This window comes from Aythya ferina (assembly GCF_964211825.1).
Source record: "Aythya ferina genome assembly, chromosome: Z".
NCBI classification, from domain to species: Eukaryota; Metazoa; Chordata; class Aves; order Anseriformes; family Anatidae; genus Aythya; species Aythya ferina.
Genome location: NC_140299.1, coordinates 62,550,507 through 62,573,669, shown reverse-complemented (window position 1 = coordinate 62,573,669; position 23,163 = coordinate 62,550,507). Strand labels below are relative to the sequence as shown.

The following is a 23,163-nucleotide window of genomic DNA, read 5'->3' as shown; positions in this document are numbered from 1 at the left end:
GGGACATTCTGTAGGCGGTCGGTCCTAATAACAAAGAATCTTTGCAAATATATTTTCAGCTGCTAATGTGTGTCTCTCATTTCATTTGACAAAGCACATGAGCAGTTTTAACTACAGGCCTGGAACACTGAGAATCTTTTCAGGGCCAGAACTGCTTTAAGTCTGTGTTTTCAGAACAGACACTTCTTTTCCTCAAAAATAAATTTATCAGCTACGTTAAAATGAATAGTTTTTGTGTGTCAGAACAAGTTTGTATCACCCCATATACCTAGGTTTCTGGGGCAGAATTTTACAGCTGAAATATGTTGGTGCATCACAAGCATTAAGCTGTTATAATTACAATTTTTAAGGGGAAGGTATTCTGAGAAGCAGATTTGGAGTTCTGTTAGATTTATAATGCCTAAATTGGTATGATAGGCCAAATTGTTCTTTCTGGGACTATGTCCTGTCATACACTGAAGTTAGAAAAATGCGTTTGATGACTACAGTAGTTGTCAGACCACTACAGCTGTTTGAGCACATGGCTCTCCACCGCCCGTGGAGTGCTCCGTGGGGAAGCCTGTCTGGGACTGGAGCATCTTTTCTGGGGAGAGGCTGGGAGAGCTGGGGCTGTTCAGCAAGGAGAGGCTCAAGGGGGTCTCACCAAAATACACACATAGGTGAAGGCAGGTGCAAAGGAGACGTGCCCCATCTTTCAACAGAGATGCCAGGTCTGGAAATCAGGGAGTGAAAGATGCAGCGCTGGGCATTCCCTTCTTCCCCTTCTCTGTTGCTTAGACAGAGCTTTTTCGGTGCTGTTGCAGCCACTTGTACTTTGCTTTGTGCCTCCCTTTCCCAACTGTACGTGATTCCCTAGTGTGAGGACAGTCCCTTGCTGTCTAGTAGGTAGTAGGCATTTTTCTCCCAGCTTCTCATCTCGTAGAATAATAGTCATTTAGGTTGGGAAAGACGTCTTAAGATCATCTAGTCCTCTCTTGAGATCATCTAGTCCAACCTTTATTTGAAGTAAAGCTTCCTGGCTTTGGAAATAAGCATGATTAGGCCTAAAAAATACCATGTACCTGCAATGCCATCTTATTTAACTTGTTTTTGTACCATTCTTTGCATGTGTTTGTAGGATGAATTGCAAAATAAATAAAAAAAATTGCAATTAACAGAGTCCTTGTAAAGTGTGTTTCAAAAGCTTGCTTGGCACGGATGCTCAGTATGGAAATAGCTTTTATCATGCTTAAAAACAAAGAAAAAGTCATCTTCCTTTTTCTACAAACTGGGTCATCCCAAGTACTCAAAGCCATCCTGTTATATGTGTTTTGTGTTGTAATGCAGTGTACAATCCAGGATGTACCTACACCGCAGGGAAAAATAATAAATTTGGTGCAGCTGCATTAATGTCCCCTGACACCCATTTTGTGATTTGTACCATGTGACTACTCATCATTTAACTCTAATTGAAGCTTCTCATTTGACTTTATTTGCTTTCTGAATACTTTGTTTAAGCTCTGGTTATTGTTTTAAAGCAGAGATGAAAATAGCTGAGGTGCTAATTTGTTATTGCTTCCATTTACAAGAGAGATTACTAGTAATCCCTCACACTGCTTTCTACTTGTAGATCATTAGATTCTAAAATGTGGAAAGGACTTCTGGAGGCTTGGATGTTTATTAGACTGCTTCCTCAACTCTCGGGAAGCTCATGTCCAGTGTGCCAGAGCAAATTTTGGTATAGATGACGTGCTGAAAGCTTGCAGAAATACCGGTCTTTGCAAAACCTTATTCCAAACCTTGCTATTGACCAGCTGCTTACAACGGTTGCAAACTGTGCAGTAGCTTGGTTTGATTCAGAACAGTTGAGCAGCATGCTTTCAGTTTAACCATAATTAGTCAACAGAAATGAACTTTGTTTACCTATTTATTTATGTATTTATTTGATTGCCTGACTGCAATATAAGGGCTTATGGTGTATCAATGCTTTGTTTCTCCTTTTTTTTCTAGGGTCCGGGTATATCTCATCCCTACGATAGCGGGCACATAGCAATGACTTACACGGGTCTGTCATGTCTGGTTATTCTTGGAGATGATTTAAGTCGAGTAAATAAAGATGCCTTACTGGCAGGACTGAGAGCTCTCCAGCTGGAGGATGGAAGGTAAAAAACACTTTATATTTTACAACACTTTGGAAGATTAATATAAAACGCAGATGTGGAATGAAACATAGTAAACACGGTTCTTGTGAAAACAATCTTACAATATCATCTTTCTGTCAGTAAATATTTTGGCAAGTGTTAGTAAGAGAACACATGCTAGTGTACAAGACCAAACAGTACTTTGTGTCTATTTTTTTTTCATATGTATAATGATGATGTTTGCTTACAGCTGTGGGCACATATGATTGGAAAGTTAATGGATTGATCTTATTTTTTTTTTGTGCTGTGTCATTCAGGTAAGTGAGGTGTTTATATTCTCTGTTTTGTTTTTTTTGTAATTCCCCGGAGTACTCTTAAGATAGTGTTTGCTCTGTTTTGTGGGACAAAGACCTCCATTCAAATATGAAGATTTCACAGATTTCACAGATTCAAGATATCTATGTACAGGATGAATTAACCTATATTACTTATAATAGGAACTTTATAAAGGTATTACTAAACTTCCTTGTGAGATTCATTTACATACATTTTTTAATAGAAGGTATATACCACTTGATCTACTTCATGTTCTTTTTCATGAGTGGTGGTGGGCATTAATGCAAACCGAAGCAGGTAGCTAATGAAAGCTTCTGCTAGGGCCCATGATCTGTCTGCTTTGAAATTTTACTGAATAATTTTTGAAAAAATACTCTAAGAAATTCAGAATTACAGAAATTGTTGGTCTTGAAGTAATTATATTTCACTTCACTAGGAAATTGCTGTCATTTACTCGTTATGGAGCTGTTGTTCTGGTCAAAAGACTTTGTATTGTATAGATGTTTTCTGTAATTAAAAGTTTTTCTTTAATGGAACGGAACTATTAAAATGTAGTGTAATGTGTGCACAAGTCTCCAAAATATTCGGAATGTAAGTGGTGAATATGAGCTGTATGATGCACCACAACCTGTTATTTGCAACCGCAGACTGACTTTAATGGGCCGCAGGTATATGTGTAGAGATACATATATATATATATATGTTTTATATATATATATATATACATACAGATACGCATATATGTATGTGTACATGCAAATATTTGTTAGTCTGCCTTAGTTTACAGTTTCTTCAAGCACATGGAGGTGCCTGTTCGATTCCTCTAAGCATTCATATTAGATACTGGACTATTGTTGTTAAAGAGTATCCAAAAGCTTGACAAGGGGATGAGGTGCTCCCAACACGCTGTCATCTTCAAGCAGTTGCTTGCTGTCTTGCCTGATCACAGCAATGAGCAGTATGCAGTTAACCTCTTTTACGTGTTTGTGTCACAAATGGTTTTAATGTGCAGACTTGCACTCACATTTGATGCGGTGTTTTGTATTTGCTGCTGAAGATAGCCAGCTAGACCCTAGAGGTGTAGGAGAGTGCTTTGCTTGTCTCAGGTGTAGAATTGTTGGGCAGGAGTCAACTTCTAGTATGACACACTTTCCTACCTACAAAAAACACTTTTACTGCACCAAAATGAAAGTATGTGTGAAGGCACTTGCTACATCTTGTCCAGGTAGAAATATCAAATAACCCAAATGAGGGAAACAAATTTTCCTGGTGTTATCCTAGTATAAGTATTCTAGTCTTTGGATTTGTTTCTTGTATTTTATTAACTAAAAAAACAGGGTTTTAAGTGTTAGAGTAAATATTTAAATAAAGGTGTGTGTTTGCGTTTCTACCTTACCTTGGCTGAATGTGATTTAAGTATCTGGATGCGCTGTCACCTAGGGGTGGAGAAAAGCTGTAAACCACAATGCTGACGCATCTCAAGAAGTGTCCTGGTCCCCAGAATGTCCTTCACCATATCCAGAGAGTGATGGTTTTCATCCCCCATCCGAGCTGCAGAGAGTAGGGCCTGGCATCGCTGGGGTTAAGAGAAGTGAAAAGATCTCCCAGTAGATACTGGAGGCTATTGTATGCAAAAAGATAATAGGGTACATGCTGGAATCCCAGGGGCAAAGTGGGAGTGTCATAGTGGCAATGGTGGTACTTGAAATTCACCTTTCTGTCTTTAAAGTCAGAAGTGTTTTTTGTTTGTTTGTTTGTTTGTTTTTGTTTGTTTGTTTGTTTTTGAGAAGAGAAATGACAGGAGGACTGATCAAAATATTATTTTTATTGTTCTGGCTTCTTGCACCTGTTTAATTCTTAAAAAAAAAATATTCCAACCAACCCTTTGAGTGAAACAGAGACTTGTCACACAGCAAATCACAGCATCCATCCTTTTAGGGATCTCAGCACAGGATCATACAGGACAGCACAGGATAGCATAGGTGCAACAAAATGTTCTTTGGAAAGAATGTAGCCATAAGAAATCAAAGCCTGTATTGCAGGTAATTTTCAATATTTGTATTAGAAATAATGATGGGAGTACTATTTATACATATGTGGGAATCTGATCCTGAAGTTAGAGTCAGAAAAGCTATGTAGGCTATGAAGATTTCTAGGAATGCAAAAAAATCTGCCAAGAACAGCAAGTGCTACAATAGTAACTCATATGTCAGTATATCGTGTGATAGGTGAAAGAATGTAAGCATTCATTAACATCTTTGGATAAATAAAGACATTTTGATAAATAAAGTCATTGCATGTTGCTGGAAACAGTTATGCAAGCCCCTAGTTGTTAATAGTTCTGTTCATTCTGTTTGACTTAGAAACACCCTCTGAAAAGAAAATCTAGTGTACCTTTGGATTATAGTTGTATGAATACTGTAAATAGAAGTAGGTAACTTGTTTTGAAAGGAAAGGCCTTAAATGCAATTCCTTAAAAGGCAACTCACAACTTCTAATGTGAAAAGCTATACAAGATATGTAATGAGAGAAACCTTTCTTTCAGTTTCTGTGCAGTGCTGGAAGGAAGCGAGAATGATATGAGGTTTGTGTACTGTGCTTCCTGCATCTGCTACATGCTTGATAACTGGTCAGGCATGGATATGAAGAAAGCGATAGACTACATTAGGAGAAGCATGGTGAGTATTCAAAAAGCGTTACTTCTTATTACACTTTAAAGTTATTAGTTCTATTCCGTTATGACTAAAAATCTGTCCATCCAAATTCAAATATTAAGCTAGTGTTTCTTTTCTGTTCCTACTTCAGTGAGATGAAAATGGAAAAGTACTTTCCTTTGTGCATTTTTATTTTCATTGTAATATGTATACTTAAAAAAAATAATTTGTTGTTTATGAGCACCTCAAGTTAAATTAACTCTGACCCCTTTTCTCTTTAAAACTTGTTCTGAAGTTGAAAGCAAGATTTTAAAAATGGGGGTCTGAAGCTCCTACAGCTGACAAAAAATGCATAAAAGATCAGTAAAATCCTCAAATATAAATGAGCTGTAGTCCTGCTTTTTAAATGATACACAGAATCAAAGCAAAAACTAATTATTGCCATCCCTTCAAGCTGCCAGTCATGCACTTTCTTTAATTATTTATTAGACATTTGGAATGAAGGAAAATACTAGTATATGACTTTTTTTTCTGTGTCTGTGCAAGCTGTTTTTGTTTGGAGTGAGAGAGTTTTTAGTTGCGTTTCGTGTCAGTTTGGGTAGTAGGTATTAAAAGACCATGTAGCCTGAGTTGACTATTATAATGAGAGGCTGCACATGCAGAAAAGCTGAAGAACTAGTGTTTTCTTAGCATACAAATGATGTGAGACATGATCTGTGTGAATTGTAAAGAGAAAGAAAAAAACCTTGAACACAGGGTGGAACTTTTGAAGGTACTTGGCAGTAAACTAATGCTTAAATTCATTAATTCTCTATATATGGCTAGTTCATCTAAATTACTGTGTAACTTAGTTTAAATATTAAAATTACACGATACCTCTAAATACATATATCCAGCAGACTTTTGGTATATCCGTTAATGAGCAAAGATAATTTTTAAATGATGTTTTTGTTGGTTTAATTTTATTTTCCAAGATGAGAATAAATGATTTTCAAAGAAGTGGAAGACTGCCTCTCTCATCCACTTTGATCTTTCTCAGCTGTGTTCCTTTCCCTAACCATCCCGTAATGTGTTTGCATACCCCTGCGTGCTCATTAAAGCATCCCATAATAAGTTTTATACAGACACAGAATTCTCCTCCCCTGCATCCCATGTGAAGCCATGTAATCCCTGCTTAGCGCTGGTTTCCAGGTTGAGGATATCCCTGCAGACTCCACTCAGTGGGTTTCCCACCAGGGACAACAGTTTTCCTGATCTCCTTTGATAGCATGAGGGATCAGCCGAGTCAGGGTGCTCACTTCAGAGCAAAATCTTCACCATGTTGCTCCGTACATCACATCAGTTGTAAGTTACTATCTATCTTTTATACCTGAGTGTGATTTTGGTCCCAAAGGATATGGCAGTTCTAGGAAGAACTAGTTCTAGTTTCTTGAAAAGAAAGCTTCGTTGAATTGTCGGAGGTATGAAGTGGCTTTTGTGTGGGGAGAATTTAATATACTATTACATGAGTTAGTATGTTAGTATATATAACTAGTACACTTCAGAGCAAATCTTCACCGTGTTGCTCTGTACATCACATCAGAAATGAGATGATTACATGGAATTGGGCAGAAATATGTATAGTAAAAAATGGCACTGAAAAACAAAGTAAGTACAGAACAACTGTTTGTTTTTAAAACGAGAACTGGGGGGTATCATATGGGGCTACTGATAAAGCAGGCGTGTGGAAAAACCTGGAGGGTTGCTGTCTACAGTGATCTTGAAATGAATTGACAGACTGCTTCCAGACTCTTGGCATTAATTCTTTAACCTGTGAATTCCAACTTCTGTGATTCTGCTGGGAAAAACGACCCACTAACATATATATATATATATATGTATATGTATATAGAAATTGAAGCCTGAACAGAACAGAGCAAGAAACCTTTTCCTCTTGGAAACACACATATTAATACTTCAGTCAACCAGTGAAGTAAAACTGGACAGTAACATGGTAAAAAGTAAAAATGGTCAAACTCCAGAAGATGCTGTCAAAAACACTAGATCTTTTCAAGGCTAGCTAAGAGAGATTTAGCCCAGGAGATTTTGTCAGGCAGCAGTCTCCTTAGGGCATAATAATGTGTAGCAGGAGATAAAGCATTTCTGTCCACGTTTACTGTAAACTGGTAAATTGACCATGTTCTGTGTTCAGTAGGACTTACACTTTTTAAAAGTGTTGGTTTATTGTGAATGTACAGCAGAGTTGGTATACACATGCACAGTAGTTTTGTTTGGGTTTTCTGGCTGTGCTGCTGAGTGGCCATACCAGTATGTATCTCAGTGCACTAACTGGGTGACAAGGCGCTTCTAGGCAAACACACAAAATCTTGGCTTCGTGCTTGGTCACATGGCAGAGCTGAAGATGTGTCCAAAGAACGCTCAGGTGTATTGAGAGGGAACCCGTTGTGAAAATCATTTTACAGTGGTTGTGCCTCCTTCCTCTCACTCATGTCTTTCCATGACCTGCCTTGAGATGTGCTCAAATTCAATTCAATCATATGAGCCAAGTATCACAATGTATAAAACAGATAGATTTATTATTCCTTATTACTGTATTACTATAGTATAGTTATTATATTACTACAGACTTTCTTGAAAATACTTACTCCTGTTTTCCTACAATGTTACCTCGTCTTGATGCTTCTATTATTAATAGAAGTGCATAAAATGAGAGTGCATTGCTTGCCAGTAAGCTGCTAAAGGTATGATTTTGTTTGACTACCCTGTGCCATTGGCAAATAGATGAAACAAGTGTAGTTCACAAACTTTTTTCAGTTATTCAAATTTGCATGTAAGTGAATTATTGCTAATTTGTATGGAGAGTAACATCACTGCTTAGACAGTGAACTGTAAAAAAAACCTTCTGGATTCCTCTTTAGTGGTGCAGTATCAGAATTCTGACATACATAACACAGCTAAAGGACAGGGAATCCATACAGATAGGTGCATCAAGTAGAGCAGCAAACTGTAACGTGAAATGATGGTGTTGCTTTACTCTGTAAAGTAACTGTCAAAAAGAACGAAACCTCTGTACAGAAGATTATTATCAATTGACTAAAAACTGTTTATACAGTTTTTATACAGATCACAAAAATAAAAAAGATCATTTTTAATGTTATCAGAATTGTCAGGTTCTAGTCTCACAGTTTTTATCAGTATGAGTCGATTTTGGCTTACATATTCAAAGGTCAGATGTATTACTAATTTAAAAAGAGCAGACACTCAGATGCTGAAATTCTGAATGACTTCAGCAAACATGCGTTCTTAAATGCTACAGTTTTCACCGTTTCTTGATTTACCGCAAATGTGGCCTTAAGTAGATATACTGCAAGAATTTAAGTGTAGCATCTGTTTTTCCTAATACAGTAGAGTACTCTCTAAATGCAGGTATATATGTCTGTTGATTAATTGTGATATAGTAGCTGGTTGTGAAACTTCTGGAGTGAAGGTTTAGAGTGTGAAGTAAAGATTGTCCTAACTGGATCTACATATTTCCTGAGGACAGTATTTTATTTTGTAGCATTCAAGTAGTAGAAACCTCGGCTTTTTTTGCATTTATTTTCCTAGTCCTGTTCAAAAGGACAAAGAACTAAAAGTATTTCTGTAGTGCTTTAACACACACATGTCCCCAAAGAGTAGCTGCCACCTGTAAATACATAGGTACCAATCAGCCAGAAGTCCACTATTACCTATTAAAATTTCCAGCTAATTCTACAGCCCAGTAAGTGTGCATCCCAACAGCTGTCTGGGATGCTTACTTAACAGCTTTTCTGCAGAGCTAATTACTTTGTCATACATGAAGTAAACCACCTCCTTTTACAATTACTGTTTGTAGAGTTAATTAGCTTACTCAGTTTAGGTTTGCTAATCAGTTTGCCTTTGCTTAGCAATTAATGGGCCCATGGAGTGAGGTAGCACGTTTGGATTGCCTTTGCGAAAGGTACTGCAGAGTTTAAAGTAAATTTGCACTGTGTTTTAACATTCAGATGTTGATGGTCATTACTTAAAGTGGGTTTGTACTTTGGAAGTTCAAGCTGCAGTTTGAACTTTGTTGCTTCTAGTTGCTTCAACTTGCAGCAACAACTCAAAAACTGAGAAATACAGTTTTGTGTTGCTTCCACATCTGCTTTTGTTTCCTTTTTCTTTCTCCCCAGTGTGAGCCTTAAAAACAGACCTACAAAGTAATATAATTCTTAGGTAATAACTAAGGACGTGACAGCTGCTGTAGCCATTGTTTGGTTAGGACTATGGGAGTCATTGGTGGTCTTTCAAGATGTCCTGTATCTTCTAGCCACTATTAAATGTTTTGAAGAAAACATGAAAAATTCATAGTCCAGAAAAAAAAATAATTGTTCTCTATCTAATCAGAACATGAAGCAATCATTAATTGAACTGCTGATACGGAAGGAGTAGGATCTGTGTAATTTAACTTTGAAAGTTAAACATAAAAGGTTGAATTATTTTTCTTCCCACTAAACACTTTGGTATTTGTCCAGTGATAATGTATTGGTTATTAAGTATTCAGTAAACACTTGTAAAATAAGCATGTTCCATTTTATGAATAACTTACTGTGTTCTCTTGTTCCTTATCATGCAGAATACTTTAGTGAATTTGTAGTGAAGAGAGATTGTTATTCTTACATTTACAATATTACCCATTCTTAGATTCTTGCTCATAACAGATCTGTACTATAATATTTCTGCTGCTTTGTTTGTCAGAGTGAAGCTCCTGATTCTTCTTTCACTTAACAAAGTGATTTTAGAGCATTGTGAATTATTTTTTAACAATCATATTTTACAGGATAGATTAAGTTTGGTAAAATAGCATGCCTTATTATGTTGCTGCTTCTGGTCTCCCCTCACTTCAGTCTTCAGTTTATTTAAAGCCTGGTGTTCTTGCTCCTAACTAAAACATTTCTTATACTTCAGTGTTGTGTATACAGTATTAACGTGCATTTTGTTTTTTAGTATGTTAATGAGGTTTTGAGACAGATTTCATTTATGTGTTTAATTTTGTTTGGAATTACATGAGCATTAAAGAAAAAATTAAGCTTTTTCATTACAAAAAAGGAAAGTGGATATCTATCTGCATCATATGCTTTCCCTTTTTGGCAAAGAAATATTTACCTATTTCTAGACACTTAACTAAAATGAGGTAAAAAGTCATAAAAGCTGACTTTAATTGTACTGAAACAAAGCTGATCAGTTAACAATATTGTGCCAAGAATTTTCTTGAGGCATAGGTTCAGAATTTAACTATTTTTAAATGGTCATTATAGTCTGATAATTTTGCTAGTAAACTGAGAAATTGCAATGTCTGTAAAAGTGATTTGGCTCTGAAGTAACTGGTTTGTACATTTTTTTTCTTCAGTCCTATGATAATGGCTTGGCACAGGGAGCTGGACTGGAATCTCATGGTAAGAATGTTAAAATACTCTCTTTTTAAGACTGGAATTGTGAAATGCTGTAACAAGTTCAGGGTATGTCATGCCTTTCCTTCTTTTTCTAATTTTAAGGAAGTGGGATGAGGAGGAACAAATCTAAAACATGCCTCACCATACTATCTTCCTACTTCTCTTAGTTTCTGCTTAATATCAGACCAGATTGACACTTGATATACCAGCTCCGATATTTTTACCTCATGAATGTTTTGTTGAAAGGTGTTAGCTCTCATGTCTTGATGACAGAGCAAACCTTTTCATCGTGTACCATTGCTACTCTGTGGATTTATCTGCATGAGATTTTATGCAATACACCTGATAATCTCCAGTTTCAGCACCTTTTAGTTAAACCTAGAAGCATTTCCTCTGACAGATTGCACCACCCATTGGAGGCTCAAATCTTGAAGACACATACTTTTGTAAAAAAAACAGTAACTTTGAAGATAGGAATTTCCAAGAGACTGATATTTTTAAGCAAAGTATTTTTCTATGCTATGAAGTAGTTGGTCTCTTCCTGACAAAGAAAGTTCTTACTTTTATGTGACTGATACTAAATCTCTCAGATGTTTGTTAGTTTTATCCTTGGAGTCGAAATTCTGAAGTATTCCAACTGTCTTCTTCCTGCAGGAAGGAAAACGTTGAAAAACTTAAACTATACCCCAACATACTTAACTAAATTACTGTAGAATGCTGATAACACACAGCATTATTTCAGTTACCCTTCCTGCATTTCAGCATCAGAAAGAAGATAACCTTATAGTTGCCTGTGGTCTTCTAGCACCGGAGTAGTATAAAGAACTTTGAGCCCTGAGTCATATATCAACATCTCTCCTACGTTCTTTCCCCAGGTTGTAACTTTATCATTGCAGATAATAGGCTCAGAATGAGTTTTAGTGGGTTTTAAAAAGTAATAGCAATGATGCACAAACAACATGAATTTTTCTTCCAATTGCTTACAGATTCCTTGACAACAAAAAATTTTGTAGAAACATAATTTGTGTTGGTGACAACCATGAGAATCCAGCAGTCTTTTCATCACATTAACCATGTCTTAATTTTTTCCTAATACTTCTGGGGCTTTCTGATCATCAGACACTTCTGGTTTTCTTCTCTTGGGCATTGTATCTGAAATTGCATTTGGCATCTCTGCTTCAGTTCAGTTGCTAGCTTCTCAATAGTTTTCTTGTGTAAGTTTAATATGAAGAAATGTTTTCTGCTGCATTTACTCATCCCCAGGCTGCTGTGTAATGTAAATTATGCAGCACTGAAAGGCCCTCCAAATTTAGTAAAATGAATTCAGATTTATTTGTGCAAGAATTGTTTATTCGTTTGTTTGTTTCCTTGATATATGTACTGAAGTATTTTTATTTGGATTTTAGATGTAAAAGATGCTTTCATACTTGCAGAAATCTATTGATGAAATTGTCACTACTCTAATTGAAGTTCTGACTGAACAGGCTTCCCTGAAAAAGTGCAACAACCATTAACAACCATTTCTTCACAGGTGGCTCTACATTTTGTGGTATTGCATCTCTGTGTTTGATGGGTAAATTGGAAGAAGTTTTTTCAGAAAAAGAACTGAACAGAATAAGAAGGTGGTGTATAATGAGACAACAGAATGGCTACCATGGACGACCCAACAAACCCGTAGACACTTGCTACTCCTTTTGGGTGGGCGCCACATTGAAGGTAGTGTACGAAACAGCCACAGGATAGTTACTGTTTTGTCTTGGTTTCCTTAAACATCATACCATTTCAAAGAGTTACATCTTTGGCATCAGTATGTAAATATGCACAGAAAACTGTAAAGGTTTTATATCGTGCAAGAATGCAGGATTTGGAGGTTTACCGCCTTAGTGCTCTATTGCACTGCTTATCTACATAGGTAGGCACTGTATTTTAGTATTAAAAATACACTAAGGTTTAGTATATTACTGTAACAGTCTACCTTCTTCTTTTCAGCTGTTGAACGTATTCCAATACACAAATTTTGAGAAAAACCGAAATTACATCCTGTCAACTCAAGATCGCCTTGTTGGTGGATTTGCCAAGTGGCCAGATAGCCATCCAGGTACATTTACTTTTCAAAATCATGCAAGTGTGTTAAAAGCTAGAAGTATGTTTCCAGCAGTCAGATATTTGAGAGGTGTAAGGGAAGTTTCTTCCCCAGTCTCTTTCAAAAAGTAAATTAAAAAAAAATACAGTGGAATTTTCATGATTTAAAAGAAAGACAGGGGGTGTATTTTTTTCTTGTTGAACTACTGAGCAAGTGAGCTATTGTTTAGACTAACACTGAAAGAGTATCACTATCTGTTCAGAGCTGGACAAGCCTTTCTGAATGTGTTTAACTGTTCCAATTAAGGAATGCATTGTACAATGGGTATCTTCATAAATGTTTTGATTAAAATATTTCAGACCATTCGCTTTCTTAATAAGGGAATCCTTTAAGCTTATGCAGAAGTCATTGATGTGTTTAATCAACTTGAAGCATAGATTGTTATGATTTATATATTATAGTGACTCAGAAAGAAGTAGTATGTCTGAAAGTCAATTATTGTTATCATCTTGCAATTGTGTAATTTGAAATAACAAAAAGCTTGAAAAGATAAAAAAAATCTTTTCATTTGAAATAATTTCGCAAGATGCTAGAGTGCAACAAAGGTATTGCAAAGTTGTAAAAGTCAGGCCAGTAATGTTGCTAAGTGGCATTTTGTACAGGGAAGATAAACAGCCTGTAAACTCAATAAACAAGAGAAAAATGCAGACGTAATGAAGGATGAGACCGTTTTGAATCTGTGCAGATATTTCATCCTTTCGTCACTTCACTTCACTCTGAGCAACAGTTGAGAATTTGTTGTGGTAGACCAAGACAATGTATGTGATAGATACGTTCCCCCTGTATCCCTGAAAACCTGCTTAGGTTTCCTGAGGACTAAATATCTTTTTTCCTACAGTAGGTAAACAGTCAGTATCACTTGGAGAAAATATTTCTGTTTATGTTGATGAACCATTTACTTAGCAGGCTAAGAAGAACGTACCTGCTTAAAATGCCAGTCATGTGCAAAGTTCCTTAACCCAGCTTTTAACATAGCTGTGATTGAGATACCTGAAAAAGGCAAGACTTCTTACAAAGCTGTTTTGCTTTGATTTGTGTGATGTTCCTGCCTGAACACTGCTGTTTCCTATATAGCAAGCTTTTGCTGTCTCTTACATTTTCTCATGAGAGTAAGCTACTTTTGAATGTCCTTTTGAATAAGCTACTACTTTAATGTCCTGGCTGGTCACAGAAATGCAACACAAGGGTTAAAGTAGAGTAGTGATTAACTAGGTTGTTCTATGAACATACAGAAACCTTGCTGCTATTCCAGATTTTTTTTCTAGTTTGCTCTGACAATTCATACAACACATGTCTTATAAAATTGTCTATCTTCCTGGATTGTTTTTGGGTGGTATTATGTTTGGTACCACTGAATTTAAGTGCTGTAGGAATTTTTCAGGGGCAGGGGAAGATTTGTACTTTTGTGATAGGTGGGTTTATTACAGGATTCTTTCCTCAGGCAACTAGTGACTGTAAGTCTGTGTTCAAGTTTTGAAGGAAAGAAAAAAAAAGCTAACTGCATCTTTAATCTGAAGAATGACTATAAATGCAGCATTGCAAATTTTTTTTCTATGGATCTGTAATTTCAATGTCATATGTGCACAGTTAAGTTTCCTACAAGTTCAGTCTAGAAACTGGAAGGGAAGCTGTCTTTTTGAATGTTGTATGTCTGCCACAATTAAGATTTCACACTTTGCTAACGTGAAGCATCTGTGCAGCTCTGTTGTTGTCAAAAGCATGCTGGTGGTTAAGTGTACACACTCATGTTGAGTTAATGTAAATTCAAAATGAGAAGGTAATGAGAATGGTATGAGTTATCTTGCAAACACGTTAACACATCTGGTGAGGGTCAATATGAAATAATTCACTCGCCTTGAAGTATTTAGAGTTTTTAAACATTTGATAATAGTGGCTTCAATTTGTTTTTGTTACAAAACTCAGATGTGATATAACATTCAGTAAGTAAGTAGTAAGAATGTAAGAGTGTGCCAAGGAAAGGTTTTTATCTGATGAATCTTCTGGATATCACTGTAGTAGTGTTATTACTGTTGTATAAAGGGGATATATATGGACACTGGCTTTCTAGGGAGATTCATACTTCAAAACAGAATTGCATACCTACTGTATTTGTTCAGTTCTTTATTTACAACTGTCTGATAAACTTATTTGAACATGTCCGTATGAGGCAGATGAAAGCGATATTTTCTTTTTTCAAAGTTTCATTCTTAGTAATTAGATTTGCTATCTGAGGTTAATGCCACTTGAAACAAACATTAAACCCCCAAATCCTACAGTCCTACAGAACTTTTCCTTTTTTTGTACTGGGTCTGGTGGCTGTGATAAAGTTAATTTTCTTAGCAGTAGCCCATATGATGCTGTGCTTTGGATTTGTGACCAACACAGTGCTGATAAGACGTCAGTGTTTTAGATATTGCCAGACAGTGTTTACACAGCAGCAACAAGGTCTTCTCTGTTTCTCACACTATCCCGTACCATATGGCATCATAGTCAGCAATAATAGCTGGGGGAATGAGGAAGGGAAGACTGTGGCATTTAAGGTGTTCGTTTCCCCAAGCAACCCTTACGTGTGATGAGCCTTGTTTTCCTGAAGTGGCTGAACACCTGCCTGCTGATGGGAAGTACTAAGTGAGTGCCTTGTTTTGCTTTACAGGCAGACGCACCTTTGCATTACCAGTTGAAATTTTTATATCAGCCAGGGAGTTTTCTCACTTTTGCTCTTCTTTTCCTCTTCCCCCATTCTGCTGGAGGTAGAGGAGGGAAAGAGAGGGAGAAGCCATGTGATGCTTAGCTGCCTACCCAGGTTAAACTGCAACATTTTGCTAGAACATATACATAAACATATATTTTTTTAACTTGAGCATAAATCACTACTGGATTTAATAAACTTATAAACTTTTTTTTAAGTTGCTAGATGCACAGCTGTATGCCCCAGGAAGTCATGCAGCAACTGTTATGCATCTTGTTTGTTACCTGTAAATGATAGGCAGTAGAAAAGGAATGGAAGCATGTGTGAATTACACATGCTGCAAGAGAAGGATGAAAAGATCTAACATGAATAAAAAAAGAGAGCAAGAAGTTGAAAATGTGTGCAATTACTAAATGTAAAACACTAAAGTGAGTTTTTGCTGTTATAGTGCATACACTTTGTTGTTTTCTATGCTTTTGAGTTGCTCATGAAATATTTGGACAAATGTATTTCAGCAGTGAAAAAATGTGTTCTTTTATAGCTTGTAACAGCGTAGTACATAGACTCCATAAATGTGTTTTTTCTAGAATGCGAGTGTTAAGTTGGTATGGGTTTGCAGAACAGTTGAACTTCATAGCTAAACTCACCATGTACAGGTAGCTAGATTTGTATATGATTTTTAGTACATTTATTACCTCCTGAAGCTGAGTTCACCTTGCCTAACTGCAGTGTTTTTAGTCAGCTGGGCAGCTGAGCTCCACCACAACTGCTATCTGACTACCCCTCCACAAAGGGAGAGGGGAAGAAAATATGACGCAAAGGTCTTAGGGGTTGAGAATAGGACAGGAAGATCACTCAACAATGATCATCACAGGCAAAACAGATTCAGCATAGGGAGATTAATAACATTTATTACGTATAGCTAACAATCTAGAGAAGTGAGAAAAAAGGGAAAGAAACTAAAACCACCCTCCCCTTCCACCCTCTCCCATCACCTTCCCCCAAGCAGCTCAGGAGAATGGGGCCTGCAGTCAGTCCCTGACGCTTCATCTCTGCCGCTCCCTCACAGTCCCTCTCTACCCCTGCTCCACGTGGGGTCCCTCCCACGGGGTGCTGTCCTTCCTGAACTGCTTTTCCCAAAGCTCTTCAAGCACTGCTCCCACACGGCTCCATCCCACGGGGTCCATCCATCCATCCATCCCCCAGGAGCAAACTGCTCCAGCACAGGTGCCCCACGGGTGGGCGGCAGCTCAGGTTTTTTTCCCCCTTTTCGTAAATCTGTTCTCTCAGAGGTCCCCCTATCATTTTAGTCAGATATGACTTCACTTACACATTAGTAAAAGATTACTGCATGTTGAGAACTTATAATGTACACATTAATTTGTTAATACTCTCCAAATTTAGTCTGTGATTTCTTGGTCAGATATTCCAATCTAATGACTTGCTGTTGCACAGGGTGAGGAGGTTCACTTCTCCCCAGCTGGCCCAAGTACAGGTGCATTCTCCTTTCCTGTTTTTGCACTAACACTGGTGTATATTGAACCCTTCTGCAAAGCAGTTTCATTCACTAAAATGTCAGAAAACTGTCTGTTTACACTTGCTTATGTTTCCTGAGTTGCTGTATGTCATGGAGGTTCAGCAAGCTTTAGTCCCTGTGTAAGGTAGGCATCAGGAGCAGAGTGGGGCAGGGGAAATAAGAGCTGTTAGTCATCTGTTACAGTTGATCAAGCCACTTAATGAATTCCTGTTCTTAGGGTATTTGCTCAGGAAGCGGGGAAGATAGGTAAGTCTATACTTCTAAGTCTTGCTGTCTGTCAGCTATTAGTATTTCTTTAGTCATCAGTCCACCACATAGCCAAAAAAATCCTTCATATTTGGGGAAAAAACATTTGCTGTCTTGAAGGAAATTATTTCCAGCTCCTGAAACTCTTTGCTGTTTGGCCTGAGCACTCGGAAGTATAGTAATGGGCAAGAATTGTTATAAAATAAAAATTATTCTAGTCTTAGAGATTGTAGACCGTCAGTTCATGCTGGCAGGTTTGAGCAGAAATTGTTTTATTGTGGAAAATATCAAATTTAAAATGTAACAGCTGTGTGTTTTCCTTGGCTGTGATTATTCAGGGGGGCTGAAACCCAGAATACTTGACTGCTACAACTGAAAGACACACAATTCTATTTTTCATATTCTGTCCTCCTTTCAGATGCTTTACATGCCTACTTTGGGATCTGTGGCTTGTCGTTAATCGGAGAATCTGGCATCTGCAAAGTTCATCCTGCCCTGAATGTAAGCACAAGAACCTCAGAGCGCCTTCACCATCTTCACCAGATCTGGAAAACAAGGACTCTAAACAGTGTTCAGATGACACAGACATCTCTACATGACTGATTTACACTTGAATTTAGTTCTGGTAGCATAATTGTAGCCCAAGGTTAAAAGCCATGTATAACCAACGTGCTCTTTTAAGTGCTGGAGTCATGCAATCAGATCTGTGTTGCTGGCATCACTTTGATAGGGGATTATCTTCAGCAGGTTACTCTGCATTATGAAAAAGGGGATATTTTGATTATGTAGATGCTTGTAACCACAGACTGTAAATGGCTCTTCAAATGGCTTTATGTCTAAGAAATCCCTTGAGGCAATTAAACTTCATTTTTATTTTATTTTTTTAAATTTGTGCATACTGTGTCAAAATATATAATGGGAAAGTATTTTCAAAATCTGTTTACATATCATACAGTATAGCACAGAACCTTGGAGTTCTTTATGATCTTGATGTCTGACATATTTTTGGGTAGAGAATATTCCCATATTAAATCTCAGTTATCGTCTACTTTCAGATTCCATAAACTTTGTTAAAAAAATAAAATCAAGTAAATAAAAATAAAATTATTTTATTCAATATACTGGACTTTCAAAGTTGTGTGGCATCACTAAATGAATTTCATGGTTCTCCTGGGTACCTTCTATACATATGCGGTGGATTGTTAGCCAAAGTGTTTTTATCTGAAATACCATCTTCATGGGATATTAATGATTGTGTGGTGTTTTGATATATGGTATTATGCTCAAAATAAGCTGCTCTAAGTAAGTCTCTGCTGGCAGACAGACCCAGTATTGATACTTTTCTGGCTGCGTGAGGAACGCTGCATTTGATTATCTTGGAGTAAATCCATACTTGCAAAATCTTGAGCTGTGGCTCCTGAGTTTCACTGCCTGTTAACCGTGTTCTCAATTATAAAGAATAACAGGGTAGAGAACCAGAAGTCATGACATAACAGTGAAAACTCATATTCTGTGGAAAAACTAGTTGATTTCTCAGTGCAAGTAATTTAACCATGTTTTATAGGGCAAAAGCAGCTAATTCTTTTTTTTGTTGTTGTTTTGTTTTTGTTTTTTGTTGTTGTTGATCTGTAAGCTACTATGCCTATATGGCTTGTTAATACATGTTTTACATTTCCCCTTGGGCACCGGTTCTTCTACAACTTTTTTTTTTTCCTGGCTAAATAGCAGCATCTTTCTCAGACTGAATGTTGACAGCAGAGTTTCCCTTTTCTAAAACCTGCAGAAGGCGTATTTGTTTCCCACTAACTCCCACAGTTGTTTTTCAAGCCAGCAAACTGCTTACACCTCTCTGGCATAAACAGCATTTTTTGACTTCTTTGGAATCTTTAATCTTTTTTAAGTTGACAAAAATATGTGTTAATAACCAACACTGCATACATGATTTGCCATTCTTAACATCAAACAAGCAGGTGATGGCCATTGAGTGTGCCTGTGAAGTGGCTGTTTTGATCCTGACTGACTTCTGTGGTTAATACTAGACTGCATTGCCTTTCACATTTTTGCAGTTACCATGTCTTCTGACTAGAAAATAATGAATGATAAGTTGATAGACAAAAAATTCGTAGGTAATGACTTAAAATCCCTTTAAAAACTGAAGTTCAAATGCATGTAAACTTGTATGTGAAATGTAAAATGTAAGCATAGCTACAAAAGCTATCCGTCAGATTACTTCCCACCTGTAACAATTTTGCATTAACCACAGTTTTACATTGCTGAGGCTGAACCTAAATAAGAAATTAATTACTTCAGTGACTTTAACATGTCCTCGAGGGTGTAAAATGTCTTGGCTATAAGGGCTTGCTTGCATTAATTATGTGGAACAGCTACATTGCCACAACCTTTTGATGTTCCAGCAATGGTGTGGTACAACAGACCCACTCCTTTATTCTGCCTGCCTGTCAAGACTGTATTTATAAAATTAATGCCTTACGTAATCCTCATCAGCACTCAAAGCTCGGTGATGTTGGCTCAGCTGACAAATATATGTCAGCTGGATGCCCCTATCACTGATTGTTCACAAACAATGTCTTCAACTCCTATTCTAGAAGAACAGCTTTGAAGTAGCTTGTTGAACGAGGGGAGTTAAATGCATCCTTTCAATAGGATCTGAGGACTGAGGTTTTAAACATCATCATTAAGGCTTTCACAGCAACTTTAATCTCTTGTATGTAGCTGCTGGCAGACATGATAGAACCACTTTGGAGAACTGTTGCTAAGTATGTACATATTTATTTATGGGCTTTTCATCTAGAGGAAATTTGGTTCTAAATGGAACAATTACATGCTATGAAAAAAAATGACTAACAAGTAAATTGGACATTGGAGGAACATCTGAAGTATGTATGTGAAACGTAATAACAGGCTTCCTTGCTCTGTGTTCAGTGCCCCATAGCAAAGTAAAAGACAACTTAAAAGGAGCTGAAGAAGTTAAATACTCTGCTCTCAGTGGAAGCCAGTATCAAAAATGAAATATCCCTTTGAAACAGTAGTGTCCCCAGAAAAATACATTTAGCTTTGTAGTGAGTCCTTAGCCATTCTCTTAGGGGTTCCATTGTGGTAGAGGGTGAAGGATTTGCAAAGTAAGAGCTATTGTGGACAGCCCAGGAAGAACTCTGATATTGGTAACTGCTTTTGGTGCCACTGATGAGGTAGAAGATACGTTGTCGGGACATGAAAAAGAGAAAGAACCCCCAGGTAAGCAGATCCTCCTGGAGCATCTAAAACACGAAACATCTCTGAAATTCATCTGTTCAATGAGAATATTGGTCTGTTTTGGTTAGTGTTAAATACTGCAGTCCTGAAAAGTTCTTGGTTTGCTATTGCAAGTAATGACCATTTAAGCAGTTCCTCTCACTTCCAGCAACCACAGGGTAAAACAGAGTAAGTGTCACTATCTCTATACTAAATGACTACTAAATCACTCTACCAAGTGATAGCAGTACACTATAGAATTACACTTTCAACACACTGTTCTAAAGTTTGTCTTACTTGTCTCTATTTGTCCAATTAGTTTCTGAATTCAATAAAAATCAATGACCTGTTGTTTTGTGAAACAGGAAAAACTTATTTCTGGTGAGCTGTGTCTCATGTTGGTGGGTTTTTCCAAACCAGTCACATGCTCTGAGTGACGACTGCCCACACAGCACCTTCTGTGGGCACTGAACGTGAAAATGTCCAGAGGCTTTCAAGTTGCACCACCAAGGGCAGCAAAAATCCCACACTACCTTAGTTTCTGAAGCACTGGCAAAACGCCTTGTTTGACCACTGAAGTGTGTGACCACCCTTTAAAATGTACTTTTGTAGGTACAGACCCTGTACTTAGGGACAGGATAAAAATAATTACTATTGCTGGAGAATGTGCAGGATCCCAAGGAAGGAAGAAGCTCTGTCTCAACAAAAATGAGAAGTTCATCAAGGAAGAGAAAATCTATATGAGAACAATCTGCAGCAGCAATCTGAGAATTTCAAAATGTGCCTGGGAGGGGAAAGGTTTGTGGTGAGGACATTGCGCTTGACTTGCCAGATTAGGCTGTTTATGTTAAGCTCGCAAGGGAAAGGAGGGAGATGTGTCTATATAGAGAAGCTTGTGTTTTGGCAGCCATGTATTCATGCAAAGGTGGCTTCTGTGTTAACTCGTAGTGTTAACAGTTGTGGTGACAACTGGGCTCTGGTTATCAAGGACCAGGAGGCTGCCCTGTGTCCTGTTAAACAACCACTTTGTGAGCTAGCAGTGACAGAGTTCAAATACCCTTGTGAGATAGCCTGGAGGCCTTCATGAAGCTAATTCTGCAAGAGCCATCACTGAATTTCCATCTGGATCTCTCCCCTCGTCCCCTTTGATACAGCACATGTTACACAGGCTTTGCCTCACCCCTGTGACCATTTTATGGGGAATCAGCAAAAGGGATGACTTGGCAGGAAACTGACAGAAGAGAAATCAAGACACAGCTTTTCACTGTTCATCACCTCGGTGTTTGTGGAAAAGGAGTGGTGCTTATGCTGCCTGGAAAGCTAAATATGCTGGAATGCTGCTAAAATTGCATGCTGCCCTTGGGTAATTTGAAGGTTTTCCTAAGCACAGAGCTATATTTGTTTGGTGTTGTGCTGCCCATTTAGCAACTTTCTTTAAATCATGACCGTACCTTACAAAAACAGGCTCACTTTACAAAACTACATTTTAATCTTGAGCCCAGCCTTTTTACTGCTTATTATAACATTTCCATAAAAACCTTATTCAACTTCAAACTTATTTTGGAGGAGCATTGCCCTGAAAGGCATCTCTGTAAACCTATTGCCCTGGGGAAGCTGTGGAGTTTTCAGTGAGGCTGTCCTTTCACATCAGGTTAGACTAAGCCAAGAATGACACAGGGACAGCTTATCCTGCCTCAGGACAGTTTGGTGTACTCTTAAGGACCCTCCTGGCCTATTTTTTTACCAAAACAAGGTATTCAGTGCTGCTTCAACACACTAATTTTTTGCTGGTAAGACTTAAAATACTAAACTGCAAGGTGGGGGATGTTTCTGTAAATAATACGAAGATAATCTAAAGAAAATCAGAAGTTTTGGAAGAACTGAGCACATTTGCACACCAGCCTTTGTACTCACATGTTACAGATCAGCAGTCCCCGGGCAGTGCTGCCTGCCCAGCATCCTTCTGATGGTGCAGCCAAGGGCAAGATCCTGATAGAGATGTGTCTGGATGAGGTTTTCCAACATGATCACTGGACTTTTCTTTATTTTTGTGTATGTCTCTCTATATGGCTTGAAGTGTATGGCCAGGCAGCACACATCCTTCAGTGTTGATAAAAAATGCCCTCTGTGGCTCCCCAGATGCTATAGATAGCTTCATACGCAGGCTGTGGAAACAACCTTACTGGTTGTTTCCAGTACTGTTACTGCTACCAAACTTTTCTGATGGCTCCGTGCCTTGACTTTTGTTTTCACTGTGCATAGCCCGAGCCTTGACCAACTTCCTCTTGCAGAATCTGGCACTGCTGGTAGTAGTAGGGCCTGTGACAGCAGACATAAACTATCTCTTGGTAGGAAGGCTGCTGTGTAGGTGGTGACCCCAGCAAGCACCAGAGCCTGCTCCATGCCCTGTGGTGTGCACTCTTACCACGCTTCTCCCTCTGTTCTGGGCGCCCCTTGTCCTGCATCAGGCCTGAGGGCTGTAGCCCTCACTATTGCAGGCTTTCACACACCTTGTGTGACTCCAAGTCACAGTTCCCAAGCTCCAGAACAGGGGGGTGTTTACAGGTCCCCGTGCAAAGCAAAGGAAAACACGCTGATTTTGGCTGTGGCAGAAACCTAAGCAGACGCACAGGCTGGCGTTTGGGATATTACGTGGCATATAGTCCCCAGGGAGGGCAGCTTTTTAAGCCAAGGACTCCATGGGCTATGAGGAGCAAGCGTTCCCACGATCTC

At 38.0% G+C, this 23,163-nt stretch overlaps 1 protein-coding gene across 1 annotated transcript in view; it reads left to right on the top strand.

Annotated features, from left to right (window-relative positions):
* PGGT1B (protein geranylgeranyltransferase type I subunit beta) overlaps window positions 1-18,304 on the top strand; it is a 37,524-nt gene extending 19,220 nt beyond the window's left edge. Inside the window, 7 exon segments of the mRNA XM_084504349.1 lie at window positions 1,990-2,141; window positions 5,002-5,134; window positions 10,521-10,566; window positions 12,095-12,279; window positions 12,553-12,661; window positions 17,597-17,728; window positions 17,731-18,304. Coding sequence (XP_084360475.1) covers window positions 1,990-2,141; window positions 5,002-5,134; window positions 10,521-10,566; window positions 12,095-12,279; window positions 12,553-12,661; window positions 17,597-17,728; window positions 17,731-17,777 — 804 coding nt within the window. The 3' untranslated portion in view covers window positions 17,778-18,304.
* The last annotated feature ends 4,859 nt before the right edge of the window (window positions 18,305-23,163 follow it).